At 40.0% G+C, this 14,313-nt stretch overlaps 1 protein-coding gene across 1 annotated transcript in view; it reads right to left on the reverse strand.

The window, feature by feature from the left end:
• Window positions 1–14,313, reverse strand: part of IL13RA1 (interleukin 13 receptor subunit alpha 1) — a 71,352-nt gene that overhangs the window by 2,074 nt on the left and 54,965 nt on the right. Inside the window, exons 9-10 of the mRNA XM_008272919.5 lie at window positions 14,072–14,168; window positions 9,795–9,879 (exon numbers count right to left, since the gene is read on the reverse strand). Coding sequence (XP_008271141.3) covers window positions 9,795–9,879; window positions 14,072–14,168 — 182 coding nt within the window. The remainder of the gene's footprint in view (window positions 1–9,794; window positions 9,880–14,071; window positions 14,169–14,313) is intronic.

A 14,313-nucleotide genomic window follows, 5' to 3' on the forward strand; every position in this document is an offset into this window, starting at 1 on the left:
AGGAATCAAGGAAGCACCAGAAAAATATATAGGTAGGTAGAGTTTTCTATATATGAAAAATAAACAAAGATTTTACTGCATAAAAAGCAAAAAAAACTTTTGTACATCATTAATCATCCAAAATACAATACAAAGGCAAACATGGATAACAAATCAAAGGATTAATATGTAATATAGAATACAGAGCTTCACAAACCATCAAGGAAAAGAACCACAGGGAAAAAAAGGACAAGGAAGAAAAACTTCAAAAAGCATTAATTCAACTTGAATTATATAAAACCTGACATGTAAAAGATTAAGATGCCCCTTTCTCACCTGGCAAGAAATGTTTTAAAATCAGATGATATAATGTTGGCAAAAGTGTGGCCAAACAACCATTGAGACCCACTATTGGTAGGTATATAAACTGGTAAAATCTGGTTGTAATCTACTCTATGTTCCTTTAGAAAAATTTAATTGTGTGTATTCTAATGTCCCATTTCCTTAACAAAAAAATACTGCACATATGGGTATTTCATTTTACAGCACATATTACATACCATACATTATTAAAATAGATTGACCTCATTTTATTTAACCTTTGCATATTTCATTGCATGAAACTATCATAACTTATTTAACAAGTATCCTTAATGGATACCAAACTTGTGCTTTTCTGGATAATGATTCACCAATATCAACCAGAGTTTAAAATGTATATATACCCTCCCTCTTGATCTAGCAATCTCACTTGTAACAATCTCAAGAAACTAATAAAATATATATGTTAATACTTGGATGTGAGATGATGCCTATGAAAATGAAATTTAAAGTTTATTTAGGTATGGGCATTTGGTCTAGCAGTTTAGATGCCTGTGTCCCATATCAGAGTACTTGGGTTTGATTCCCAGCTCTGGCTCCTGACTCCAGCTTCCTGCCAATAAAGACTCTGGGAGGCAGTAGTGATGGCTCAAGTAGTTGGGTTCCTGCCACCCACACAGAAGATCTGGATTGAGTTTCTTAGCTTCTGGCTCTGAACCTAGCCCAGCCCCAGCCATTACAGGCAGATGGGAGCTCACTCTCTCACTACCAAAATAAATAAAAATAAATAAGCTTGCAATTATTTAAATACCAAATAATAGGGACACGGTTAAAAACATTTCAACATATCCATTCAATGGAATACTATTTAGGCATTTAAGAAGTGTATCATAGGGACTGGCACTGTGGTGCACTAGGCTAAGCCTCCGCCTATGGTGCCAGCATCCCATGTGGGCGCTGGTTCATGTCCTGGCTGCTCGTCTTCCGATCCAGCTCTCTGCTATGGCCTGGCAAAGCAGTAGAAGATGGCCCAAGTCCTTGGGCCCCTGCACCTGCGTGGGAGATCTGGAAGAAGCACCTGGCTTCAGACTGGCCCATCTCCAGCCATTATGGCCATTTTAGGGGTGAATCAGTGGATGGAAGACCTTTGTTTCTGTCTCTCCCTCTATCTGTCTGTAACTCTTAACTCTTAAATAAATAAAATCTTTGGCCTGAGTGCTTGGGGCCCTGCCACCTAAGTGGGAGACTACAGTAAAGTTCCTGGCTTCGGCCTGGCTCAGCTCCGGCCATTGTAGCCCTTGGGGAAGTGAACTTCGTGGATGGAAAATCCATCTCTCTGTCTCTGTCTACAATACCACTTTTCAAGTAAATAAGCAAATCTTTAACAAAATAAATAATTAAAAACTATTCTTCAGTGGAAGGCTGTGCAAAAACAAGTGGCAGACCGGATTTTATCCATACTATGTATTTGTAGAGAAATTCTTGGAGGAAATGGGTAGTAGTGGCAAAGTTTTTGAGTCTTTGCAAAGGCCACCTTAAAAACCACAAATAAGCTTGAAGATCTATTTGCATTTTGGAAGTAAGAGAAACAGAAGATCAAAAGTAGGTTTTTGAATCAAAAAGAAATGAAGGCAGATGAAAAAATTATTCAAAAGGATCTGACATTATATACAAAACGGTCAAAGAAAACAAGGGAATAAAATTACTGAAGTCTATAGGTAAGGAAATTTTCGCTGGAAAGATATTTGAAATCCTATAATAAAAAGGCAGGGGCTGGCACTGTGGCACAGTAGGTTAATACTCTGCCTGCAGCACCAGCATCCCATAAGGGCACCAGTTCGTGTCTCAGCTGCTCCTTTTCCAATCCAGCTCTCTGCTATGGCCTGGGAAAGTAACAGAAGATGGACCAAGTCCTTGGGCCCCTGCACCCGCATGGGAGACCTGGAAGAAGCTCCTGGCTTTGGACTGGCCTAGCTCTGGCAGTTGCAGCCATTTGGGGAGTGAGCCAACAGATGGAAGACCTTTCTCTCTGTCTCTCCTTCTCATTGTCTGTAATTCTACCTCTCTCTCTTTTTTTAAATATTTATTTATTTGAAAGTCAGAGTTACACAGAGAAAGAGGGAGAGACAGAGAGGCTTTCCTTCCTTTGGTTCAATCCCCAATTGGTCGCAACAGCCAGAGTTGCGTAGATCCGAAGCCAGGAGCCAGGAGTCTCCTCTGGGTCTCCCACACAGATGCATGGGCCCAAGGACTTGGGCCATTTTCCACTGTTTTCCCAGGCCATAGCAGAGAGCTGGATCAGAAGTGGAGAGGCCGGGACTAGAACCAGTGCCCACATGGGATGCCAGCACTGTAGGCCGCAGCCTTACCTGCTATGCCACAGCACTGGCCCCATACCTTTCAAATAAATAAAATCTTAGAGAGAGAGAGAGAGAGAGAGAGAGAAAGAGAGAGAGAAAAGAAAAAGCAAAAAAATTTTTTTTGAAAAAAAGGCATACCATATAGGGTGAGTATCTCTTACCCAAAATGCTTGAGATTAGAACTGTTTTATATTTTTAATATTTTCAGTCTTTGGAATATTTGCATATACATAATGAGATATCTTTAAGATGAAACCTAAGTCTAAAACTGAAATTCACTTACATTTTTTGTAATATCTTATTTGATATCCTGAAGGTAGTTTTATACAATATTGTAAATAATTTGTCCTTAAAGGTCCATGGTATGGAACTTGCCACCTATGGTTTATGTTATTAGCACTCAGAAAGTTTCAGATTTTGGGGATTTCAGATTCTCAGATTAGAGAAGCTAAATTTGTACTCAGAAAATCACCCCAGAATGGCCAATACCCCCAAGAGACATTCTGGTAAAATGATTGGACTTTGAAATAACAGATCTTTTGTCAACTAAGCAAAATACCAGGTGTTTCAATAAAGAAAGAAAATTGTAATTATCAACCAACTTTGACAACAACATGTTATACCTGAAGAAAATGGGTGACACATATAAGATACCCAAGGCAGGACATGTGAGCCATAGATTTTATATCATGCCAAAATGACCTTTAATTATAAATGCAGCATACTCTATCAACATGTAAATAAGTCAGGAAATGCTGGTCCTATGAATCCTTCCTGAGAAAACTTTCAGAGCTTCACACAATCAAAATGACTGGAGAGACATCAACATAAAGACCAGTAGTGAGCGTAAAATAAATAGCCTCACCTGGAAGTAGGACTGTATGAAGGCCTGGCAATGTAGATACCAGACAACTTTAAAGTTTTTGTTTAGTTTAATTTGAAAGGCAGAGTTACGTAGACTGGAGAGACATCTTCCATCTGGGAGAGAGCTCTTCCATCTGCTGGTCACTCTCCAAATGGTTATGATGATTAGGCTGGGACAGGCCAAAGCCAGGAGCCTAGAGCTCCACCTAGGTCTTCCACATAGGTAGCAGAGACCCAAGCACTTCCACTGCTTTCCCAGGCACATTAGTAGGGAGCTAGATGGGAAATGGAGCAGCCAGGATTTAAATTGGTGCTCATAAGGGATGCCAGCGCTATAGGAGGTGGCTTAACCCGCTACGCCACAGCACTGGCCCCTGATACTGGACAACTTTAAAAACAGGAAATGAATGGGAAGAAAAATTTTTCAATGATCATTAAAAATTATTTTATAATTTACCAAATTTTCAGAAATTCTTTTAGATCTGTTTCTTTTTCACATCTGTAAAATTCAAATAAACTCCAATATGATGATTTTATTAAAATGTCTCATATGATTAATATGATTAGTTCAAAGTGCAGACTGGAGAGTCAGGATGCCTGGGTTCGGATCCTGGGTCTGCTACTTGCTAGCTAAGCTTAGATTCTATCCCTGCTGCAAGCAGTATAACCTTGGGCAAGCTTCTCATGAGGCTCTGGTACCTCATTTTCTTCCTCAGTATAATGGAAATAATACATACCTCCCTCTGGAGGGGTCAGATTTATGAGGGAAGTGCTTAGAGAAGTATCTGGCCTACAGTAAAGGTTCTATAAGTAAGAACTATTATTGTTGTTGTAATTATTCCATTTTATCAACAAGCATATGTTTTTCAGATTTATTTATTTTTATTTATTTGAAAGGCAGAGTTAGAGAGAGAGGCAGAGACATAGAGAGAGAAGTCTTCCATCCACTGGTTCACTCCCCAAATGACTGCAATAGCCAGGGCTGGGCCATGCCAAAGGCAGGAGCCAAGAGCTTCTTCTGAGTCTCCCATGTAGGTGCAGGGGAACAAACACTTGGGCCATCTTCTACTGTTTTCCCAGGCCATAGCAGAGAGCTGGATTGGAAGTGGAGCAGCTGGGACACGAACTGGTGCCCATATGGGATGCCAGCATTGCAGGTGGCAGTTTAACTGCTACACCAGAGCACCAGCCCCAATAAGTATATTTCCATTTCTATTTGAATATGGACTGTCTTAGATGATATTAAGAAATAATTTTTAAAGCACGATGATGTTATTTGGCTATGTAGAAAAGTATTCTTAGTTTTTAATGATACATACTGAAATAAAAAATTATTCAGTAATATTTGGAAGTCAACTTCCATTTTAAAAGCTGCTTTCTTACCAGGAATGTAAAACTGGCACAGTACTGAAAATGCAATTGATTTCCAAGAAGTGGGGGAAGAATACTTTTTTTTATAGATGAAAGAAATGCAGATACAGAGAAGTAATTCCCTCTACAACTCTCCTCCCACCAGCCTGAATATGGCCAGCAGCCCAATTAGTCACAGCCAAAAGGCAAATAGCAAAGCAACAGGAAGAAATGGAGTTGGCCAAAATGTTACTACAGTGATGAACAAAACATCATCAAAACATCAGAAACCTTAAGTAAAGCTAACCTGAAGATTTATTTGTGACTACTACATAAGTAATTTTTTAAAAAAACATTATGATGGCATAGTACAGAAGAAGAGAGTATGTTTAAAAAGGCCATATATTATTTCCTTGGATTAGAGGTTGCTAACTTAGGGATGTACTGGTTCCAGTTCAATATATTACAGTTATTTCTCTGTATGATAGTCTTTGAGAAACTTCTCCATGGTCCCTAATGTCCCCATTTCTAAAGTGAGGATGTTAGACAGTATCTAGAATTTTGAAAATTTACAGTTAAGTAGAAATAATTAAACATGTAAACAGCATGCCCATTAGATGACCTCTAAGAGGGTCATGTTCATACTATAATGATTCTAAAAATAATAGGACAGTCTTTCTGCTGCACATGCAGTTTAATCTGTGGAGGTTGTTGCCTTGCAAAGACAGCAGTTTGTTTATCTGGTTAAAAGCAGACATGACAATTTGTTCTTACCCTTTCTCATATCTGGCATTTTTATTATACTTCTTGTTTTAAAGAACTGATTTTGTTTAATGGTCTGCAACCACCATGAACAAAAACACCTTATCCTTTCAGTGGTCCTTCTTGTCAGTATATCTGCCTCCCTAAATTACAGAATTATCTGACTCATCAGGACAGAAACAACATATTATCCTCTAGACAGCAAATTGAAAAAAGGCAATTTTCCCATCTCTGAGAAAGATAATTGATCTGATTTTGTTGTCAATGCTACCATCATTCACTCTATCACCCAGACTTGAAAACTTGAAATTATTTTTTACTCTCCCCACCTTTCATCACCCACACAGAGTCACCAAGTCATAATGAGTTTCCTTTAATAATGCCTCTTCCATCAATCTCCTCTGCTACCACCAAAGTTCAAGTCCCTATTATCTCCCAGACCTGGATCACTACAATGTTCTCTGTTTCCCTTAATGACTTGTACAGGGTTTCTTTTATTATAAAAGTAATACATGCTCATTATAGGCAATTTGGAAATTTCAGAAAGGTAGACAGAGAATAATTTCAGCTACCTACAATCTTGCTGCTTAGAGATGATCATTCATTCTGACCCAGTTCCTTCCACTCATAGTTTTATGTATAAAAATACATTAGTATTTTCATAAAAGTTAGTATAATATACATTTATTATGAGTTTCTTTGTCATGAGTATTATGACACTAAGGACTTTGAAAATCTAACTTATTTTTTGAACTCTCAATTATCAATGTGGGGCCGGCATTGTGGCTCACTTGGTTAACCCTCCGCCTGCGGTGCCAGCATCCCATATGGGCGCCGGGTTCTAGTCCTGGTTGCTCCTCTTCCAGTCCAGCTCTCTGCTGTGGCCCGGGAGGGCAGTGGAGGATGGCTCAAGTGCTTGGGCCCCTGCACCAGCGTGGGAGACCAGGAAGAATTGCCTGGCTCCTGGCTTCGGATTGGAGCAGCGCCGGCTGTAGTGGCCATTTGGGGAGTGAACCAACAGAAGGAAGACCTTTCTCTCTGTCTCTCTCTCTCACTGTCTATAACTCTACCTGTCAAATAAATAAAAAAAAATTATCAATGTGCCATTGGTTTCTAATATTTCACGTTGGAAACAAACACTGCACTGGCCATTCTTGTGCAGTTGTTGAATTATTTCCTTAAAATCAATTTATAGGGGCTGGTGCTCTGGCATAGCTGGCAAAGCTGCTTTGCCTGCGATGCCAGCATCCCACATGGGCACCGGTTCAAGTCCCGGCTGCTTCACTTCTTATCCAGCTTTCTGTTGTGGCCTGGAAAAGCAGTAGAAGATGGCCCAAATCCTCGGGCCCCTGCACCCACGTGGAAGATCCAGAAGAAGCTCCTGGCTCCTGGCTTTGGATCGGCGTAGCTCCGGCCGTTGCGGCCATTTGGGGAGTGAACCAGTGGATGGAAGACCTCTCTCTCTCTGCCACTCTATAAATCTGCCTATCAAATAAATAAATAAAACTTTAAAAAATCAATTTATAAGGTATAATAACAGAATTAAAGACTCTTGTTACATTTTACCAAGCTACCCACCAGAAAGGATATATATATGAGCACAGCATTTTCTAGGCTAATCAGCAGTATATGAAAAATGTCAGTTCTCCACTTCCTTTAAAACTGGATATTATCTCTTTTTAGCAATTTATTAGGATGGAAATTAATACCTCATCAATGCTTTGGTTGGCATGTCTTGTATATATTTGTGAGTCCAAATATATCTGCACAGGTATTGGGCATTTGTGATAAGGCATTGTAACTAGTTTCCATTCTGCTAAGAGGGATAGCAAACTCAAATACCTTTTGGGGTCTGGCATTTAGGTCAATGTGGAAAACCACAGTGCAAACTGCTAATAGTAGTGCCTGAGATGAATTGGAGATTGTATTCTCTGCCTAAGAGTCTAAATTGGAAGATTTTAAATACATCACCATTGCCAAACAAAATATGTACTACAAATTCAGGCCTAAGTTTTCAGTTTGCCTCCTTCTCTAATCCATTCCTTGCAGACTGCTGTCATAATATTCCTTTCCCATTTAAAACTACTCATGGGGTGCATTTAGACTAGCAGCTAAGACAAAGGTTAACACATCTGTATTCCATATCAGGGTGCCTAGAGTTCAATTCCCAGCTCTGGCTCCTGACTCCAGCTTCTTTGCTAACACAGAGCCCCCTGAGACAGCAGTGATGACTCAAGTAATTAGGTTCCAGCCAAGCACATGGTGGATCTGGAGTGAGATCCTGGCTCCTGGCTTGGGCCAACCCATCCCCGACTGTCGGGGTCATGTGGGAAGTGAACCAGCAGAGGGGAGCTCTCTTTCTCCCTCTTCACCTCTGTCTATGTCTCTCTTTTGGCCTTTATGTCTCTCTGCCTTTCAAACATTTTTTTCTTTTTAAAAAAAGCTCTTCATAATGTGGTCCCAAATCTTTTTCTCAGAACTATCCCACCCTCTATTTGCATTATACAGACCTCTTAGACAACAGTGGGGTCCTTGAGGACATCCTAGGGTGTGCATTAGCAGGAGGTTGGAATTGGAAGCACAGCCAAGACTTGAACTCAGGCACCCCGACACAGCATGTGGGCATCCCAAGCAAGATCTTAACTCCTGAGCTAAATGCCTACACCTAAACTCACACTTTTAATCCCATTTTACCATAAACTTTTAAAAGTACTCTTGTGTTTTTTACAAGTACTCCAGTTGATTGTAATTCAACTAAAGTTGAAGAAATGCCAGTTGCCCCAGTCAGCCTAGTTATAGTAGACAATCCTCTTATCAGGCACCTGACTTCTTGACCTACCTGCCTAGTAGTGCTCCATCCCCAGGATCAGCCAGGGCTATATACCATCTGTAAAGATGGCTTGGTAAAAAATTAATAGAAATGAATCCTATTCTGACAGTGTATCAGCCTCCATGTCTTCTTGCCCCAACCAAAAATTATCATTGTTGCTGTTGTGAATCACTCATTATTGTAAGAATTATTTTGGGATTAAAGATAAAGAGAAATCATCATCACTAATAACACTTATCATTAACACCTATTAAGTACTCACAAGGTATTAGCTATGTTATCCCTACCTCTGCTTTACAAATAGGAAAGCTAAGTCACAGAGAGAGAAAGAGACTAAGGAGTTACTCAAGGTCAAAAAGACAGTAAATGACACAACAGAGATTGCAATCCAGACAATGTGACTCCAGAGTCCAGGTTATTATCTACTATGCCAGACTATTTCCTTAAATTAACTGCCCTATGCTTATTAGTACTAATTTAGGATATATAAAATGATATTGATATTTTATTTAATATCTTTATTATTTCATTAGAGTGAATGTATTTACCGTAGAAAACTCAAATCCCTTTGTCCCCATAACATCTTAAGTTTTCTAGTTACAAATTCTAGCAGGAGAGTCTGCAGGAAATCAACAAGTGGAGTAGGTCTGCTCTACTTCCTTATCTTTGGAGGCTGGCTGTCCAAGCAACAACATAAACAAAATGCATTTCAATTACTTACCCTATCTTTACACTTCTCCATATCAGCTTTTAAACAATATCTAAGAGTCAGAAGGCCTTCTTATTGGGCTAGCGTCATAAAGAGGACTCCTCCCCCTGCATGTTTTGACAAACTATGTTCTCTGCTACAGAGAGAGAAAAGGAGCCTGGTGATCTGAGATGGGCAAAATATACTGAGGACTTCTTAGCAGGTATGTTTGGCCCGAGACACAACATTTTAAATCAGTTCTTTAATCTTTTTGATAAACCGTAGTTTCTTGATACACGTTATAACATGATCAACCTTGAAAACAGAATGCTAAGTGAAATAAGCTAAACACAAAAGGATTAATATTGTATGAGTCTCTCTATATATAGTACTTACAATAGGCAAATTCATAGAGACAGAAGGTAGAATGGAGAGGGGAACGGGCAGCTTTTGTCTAGGGTGAGAGAAAGTTCTGGAAATAGTGGTGAGGGTTGCTCAATATTGTAAACATACTTAATATCACTGAATTGTACACACAAAATGGCTAAAATGGTAAATTTTATGTATATTTTACTATAATTTTTAAAAATCTCATAGCCTCCAAAGGACCAATACCATACCCCACGGAGTCACTGCTTACCAGAGTATCATCATTCTGGTCTCCAAACATTTCTTTAAAAATCTTGCCAGGATCAGGAATTGGAGGAAATATAATGATCTTGAGCCTTTAAAAACAGACATTTTTGATCAAAACTTCCAGTTCATAAAAGCATCCCATACAGCCACGTTAAAAAGAAGACATGTGCAAAAGACACGGTACACAAGTCATCTAAATTAACAACACAGTTGTAAAAAATTCCTAAAACAGGCTATGGGAAATCAGTATCTTAAGATCATCAAGTTTGAGTGGAGCAAACAGACCAATAATAAAAGCAAATTACTTATATCTTATCATTTAAATAATAATGATACTACATTTTAATAGACCAGAGTAGAGCTTGCTATATATAATTTTGGAAAAAAAATATTATTTATTTACTTGAACGGTAGAGAGAACGAGCGAGCTTGAATCTGCTGGTTCATTCCCCATTGACTGCAATGGCTGGGGCTGGGCTAATCCAAAGCCAGGAGCCAGAAGCTTCATCAGGGACTCCCACATGGGTGCAGGGGCCCAAGCACTTGGACCATCTTCTACTGCTTTTCCAGGTGCATTAGCAGGGAGTTGGATCGAAAGTGGAGCAACCAGGACTCTAACTGGCACCCATGGGATGCCAGTTGCTGCAGGCTGTGGCTTTAACTGCATCACAGAGCTGGTCCTAATTCTTCTTTCTTCTTAATTCTCTGCTCTCTACTTTTGAATGTTCTTTTGCTAAAGATTTATTTATAGGGGTTGGCGCTGTGGCGAGGTGGGTAAAACAGCCGCCTGCACTGCCAGCATCTCATATGGTTGCTGGTTTGAGTCCCGGCTGCTCCACTTCAGAGCCAGCTCTCTGCTATGGCCTGGGAAAGCAGTAGAAGATGGCTCAAGTCCTTGGGCCCCTGCAGCCATGTGGGAGACCGAGAAGAAGCTCCAGGCTCCTGGCTTCGGATTGGCAGAACTCTGGCTGATGTAGCCATTTGGGGAGTGAACTAGTGGATGGAAGATCTCTTTCTTTCTCTGCCTCTCTGTAACTCTGCCTTCCAAATAAATACATCTTTAAAATATTTTATTTATTTATTCATTCATTCATTTATTGGAAAGGTGGAAGTGGAGGCAGAGAGAGTTTTCCATCTGCAGGTTCACTCCGCAAATGGCTCTAACAGCCAGAGCTGTGCCAATCTGAAGCCAGGAGCCTGGATCTTCTTCTGGATCTCCCATGTCAGTGAGGGGCCCAAGGACTTGGGCCATCTTCCCCTGCTTTCCCAGGCCACAGCAGAGAGCTGGATCGGAAGTGGAGCAGATGGAACTTGAACCGGCGCCCATATGGGATGCCAGCACTGTAGGTGGTGGCTTTACTTGTTATGCCATAGCGCCGGCCCCTCTACTTTTGAATCTTAAAGCACTCTTTTGTGCTCATCTTCCAGGGTGTACCACTGGCATGACCCAGGGTTAGTCTTTCGTTTTTTTTTAAAGGACTTATTTATTGTAATTTCTTTTTTTTTAACTTCTATTTAATAAATATAAATTTCTAAAGTACAACTTTTGGATTATAGAGGCTTTTTCCCCCCATAACCACCCTCCCACCCTCAACTATCCTATCTCCCACTCCCTCTCCCATCCCATTCACATCAAGATTCATTTTCAATTCTCTTTATATACAGAAGATCAATTTAGTATATACTAAGTAAAGATTTCAACAGTTTGCATCCACACAGAAACACAAAGTGTAAAGTACTGTTTGAGTACTAGTTATACCGTTAATTCACACAGTACAACACATTAAGGACAGAGATCCTACATGGGGAGTAAGGGCACAGTGACTCCTGTTGTTGATTTAACAATTGACACTCTTATTTATGAAGTCAGTAGTCACCCAAGGCTCTTGTCATGAGCTTCCAAGGCTATGGAAGCCTCTTGAGTTTGCCAACTCCGATCTTATTTAGACAAGGTCATAGTCAAAGTGGAAGTTCTGTCCTTCCTTCAGAAAAAGGTAGGGTTCAGTCTATGTCCCCTTTTCTTCTCTCATTTTATGAGGACTGTCTTTTGGTCTTAAATCTTTAAGACTTTAAATCTATTTACAAGCCAAAAGACTCCCAGAATTGTATCTCCCACCCAGATTTCTCCCTTAAATTGCAGATTAATATATAAGGAGATATCCAAAAAGTTCACAAAAGTGCATATTATAGAAACATTATGCATTGATTTCAACAATTCTTGCACCAAAACAAACTTATCTTTTAATTCCACTTTGCCTTAGAACTTTGAAGAATCTTTGTATATGACTGCCTATGTAACAGCTCTACTTATTTATGTAACAGGCTTCTTAATAACATATTCATGAATTCTTCATCTTTCACTTAAGGCCTGCCCTCCTCACAATCTCCTCTGACTTGGTTATTGGCACCTGCATTCACTGAGCTGCTCAAGCCCAAATCTCAGAGGTATCCCTGAATCCTCAGTTTCCCCTTACATCCCCATAGACAAGTAACTATCACGTTGTATCAACCCTATTTTCCAAACACATCCCAAGTCTCAGCACTTCTTACTTTCTGCCTCTACTGCTAGCCCCCTCACCACTCCAACACACTGCAATGCATCCTGTCTAGTCTACATACTTCCATTCTTGCCCAAGTCAATTACTGCTCACAGCTACAGTGATCGTTTATAAGAACACATCACATCATTCACCTGTCCTGCTTAAAATTATCCAACGTTTTCTATCATGCTCAAGAAAAAAAATCTCCGTTCCTTGCCACGGCCTGCATGATTTGGTTTGCCAACTTCTCCAGCCTCATGTCCTGTCATGTTCCCTCTTGCAGCTTCTATTCCAGCCAGACACACTAAGTTCAACCTAGCACCAGGGCTTTTGCACTGGCTATTTCCTGTCCTGGAATGCTCTCTCTTCAAATACGTGACTGGCTCATTCTTATACTTTAGATGAGTCTTTCATCAAATGTTACCTTCTCAGAGAGGCCTCCTGGCCATCCTATGTAAAATGTGTCTCCTACAACTTCCAACCCCTGCCCCCCATTGCCAACCTTGCTTCTCACTATGTGAAATCATTTTGGTGTGAAAAACTTGAAATCTATGCACAGTTTTTCCATAATATACATTTTTCATGAGCTCTGTGAAGAACAAAATAATTTGTAAAACTTTTATTTGGTGGGATCGGTGCTGTGGTGTAGTAGGCTAACTCTCTGCCTGCAGTGCCAGCATCCCACGTGGGCTCCAGTTTGTGTCCCCACTGCTCATCTTCTGATGCAGCTCTCTGCTTATGGCTTGGTAAAGCAGTGGAAGATATTCTAAGTCCTTGGGCCCCTGCACCCACATGGGAGACCTGGAAGAAGCTCCTGGCTCCTGGCTTTGGATTGGCCCAGCTCCAGCCATTGCAGCAACTGGGGGGGGGGGGGGGTGAACCAGCAGATGGAAGACATTTGTGTCTCTCCCTCTGTCAGTCTGCAGCTCTACCTCTCAAAATACATAATAAAAAATAAAGTGTTGAAGATTTAAAAAAATTTTTATTTGGTGAATTTTTCTGTACCCAAGATCTTTTAATTCCATTTTCCCTTGAATTTTCTGAAGATATATGTCTATGTACACATACATATATACACATATATTTCTCTAGAATACAGTCTGTCCTGTACACCTCTCTATAACTTCAGCACTTAGAACACTGCCTGGCATATAAACAGGTATTGAAAAATGGATGTTGAAATAATGATAAAATACTCGTTCTGGACCTAGCTAAATAGCCTTATTCCCATCTTACGTATTTATTGCAAGAACAAGTAACAGTCCTTCTTGTGAGAATAAAATACAACATTCTTAGAGAATGAATACCATACAGAAGTAACAAACTGATGAAGTTTTCTTTCCTACAACTGTAAGTAGCAGCCTGCTTTGTGTTCATATATTGGACAAGTCATTTCATTAGTAGCACTCTGCAGTTCTAAAACTTCATTCTACCAGTTATCAACTAAGTGTTCAGAAATTGGGCATTTGAGAGAATGAAGTGAACACAGGGCCTATTTAACAACGTTAACCATGTGCAAAGGGAGCAGTACTTGAGCAGAGGCCTAGGAGGCAAATCTAATAGTTCCCCACCAGAGAGTGTGCACAGTAATACTTCTTTGACATATTATATCACCAAAAGTCATTTCTGGCCAAAAGGCCTCTACATATACCTGGCAAGCATAGAATACCAGTGCAGAGAGCAATAACCATAGCAACTGGGCTAGCAGACACTGTAAAACTTGCGTTGGCAGTTGCCTTACCGTTTTAGATAAAGCAGAAGGATTATGATTGCACCTGTGACGATGACAGGAATGATGAGTAACATGGTTATATAGAATGTAGAATTGGGCTCCTTTCCTGGAGAATGGAAAGCAAACAGAGAAATGAAACCCTTTTAGTAGTAAATCAAGCAGCAATTTTGTTAGCAAGATTACAAATATTTCTGTCCCCTACTCCAAGATATTTTTCAAAATGTTTCAATTACCTTCCTCTCTTAGTATTT

The sequence above is a fragment of the Oryctolagus cuniculus genome, chromosome X (assembly GCF_051225735.1).
Source record: "Oryctolagus cuniculus isolate XC-2025 breed Fujian yellow rabbit chromosome X, ASM5122573v1, whole genome shotgun sequence".
NCBI lineage: Eukaryota > Metazoa > Chordata > Mammalia > Lagomorpha > Leporidae > Oryctolagus > Oryctolagus cuniculus.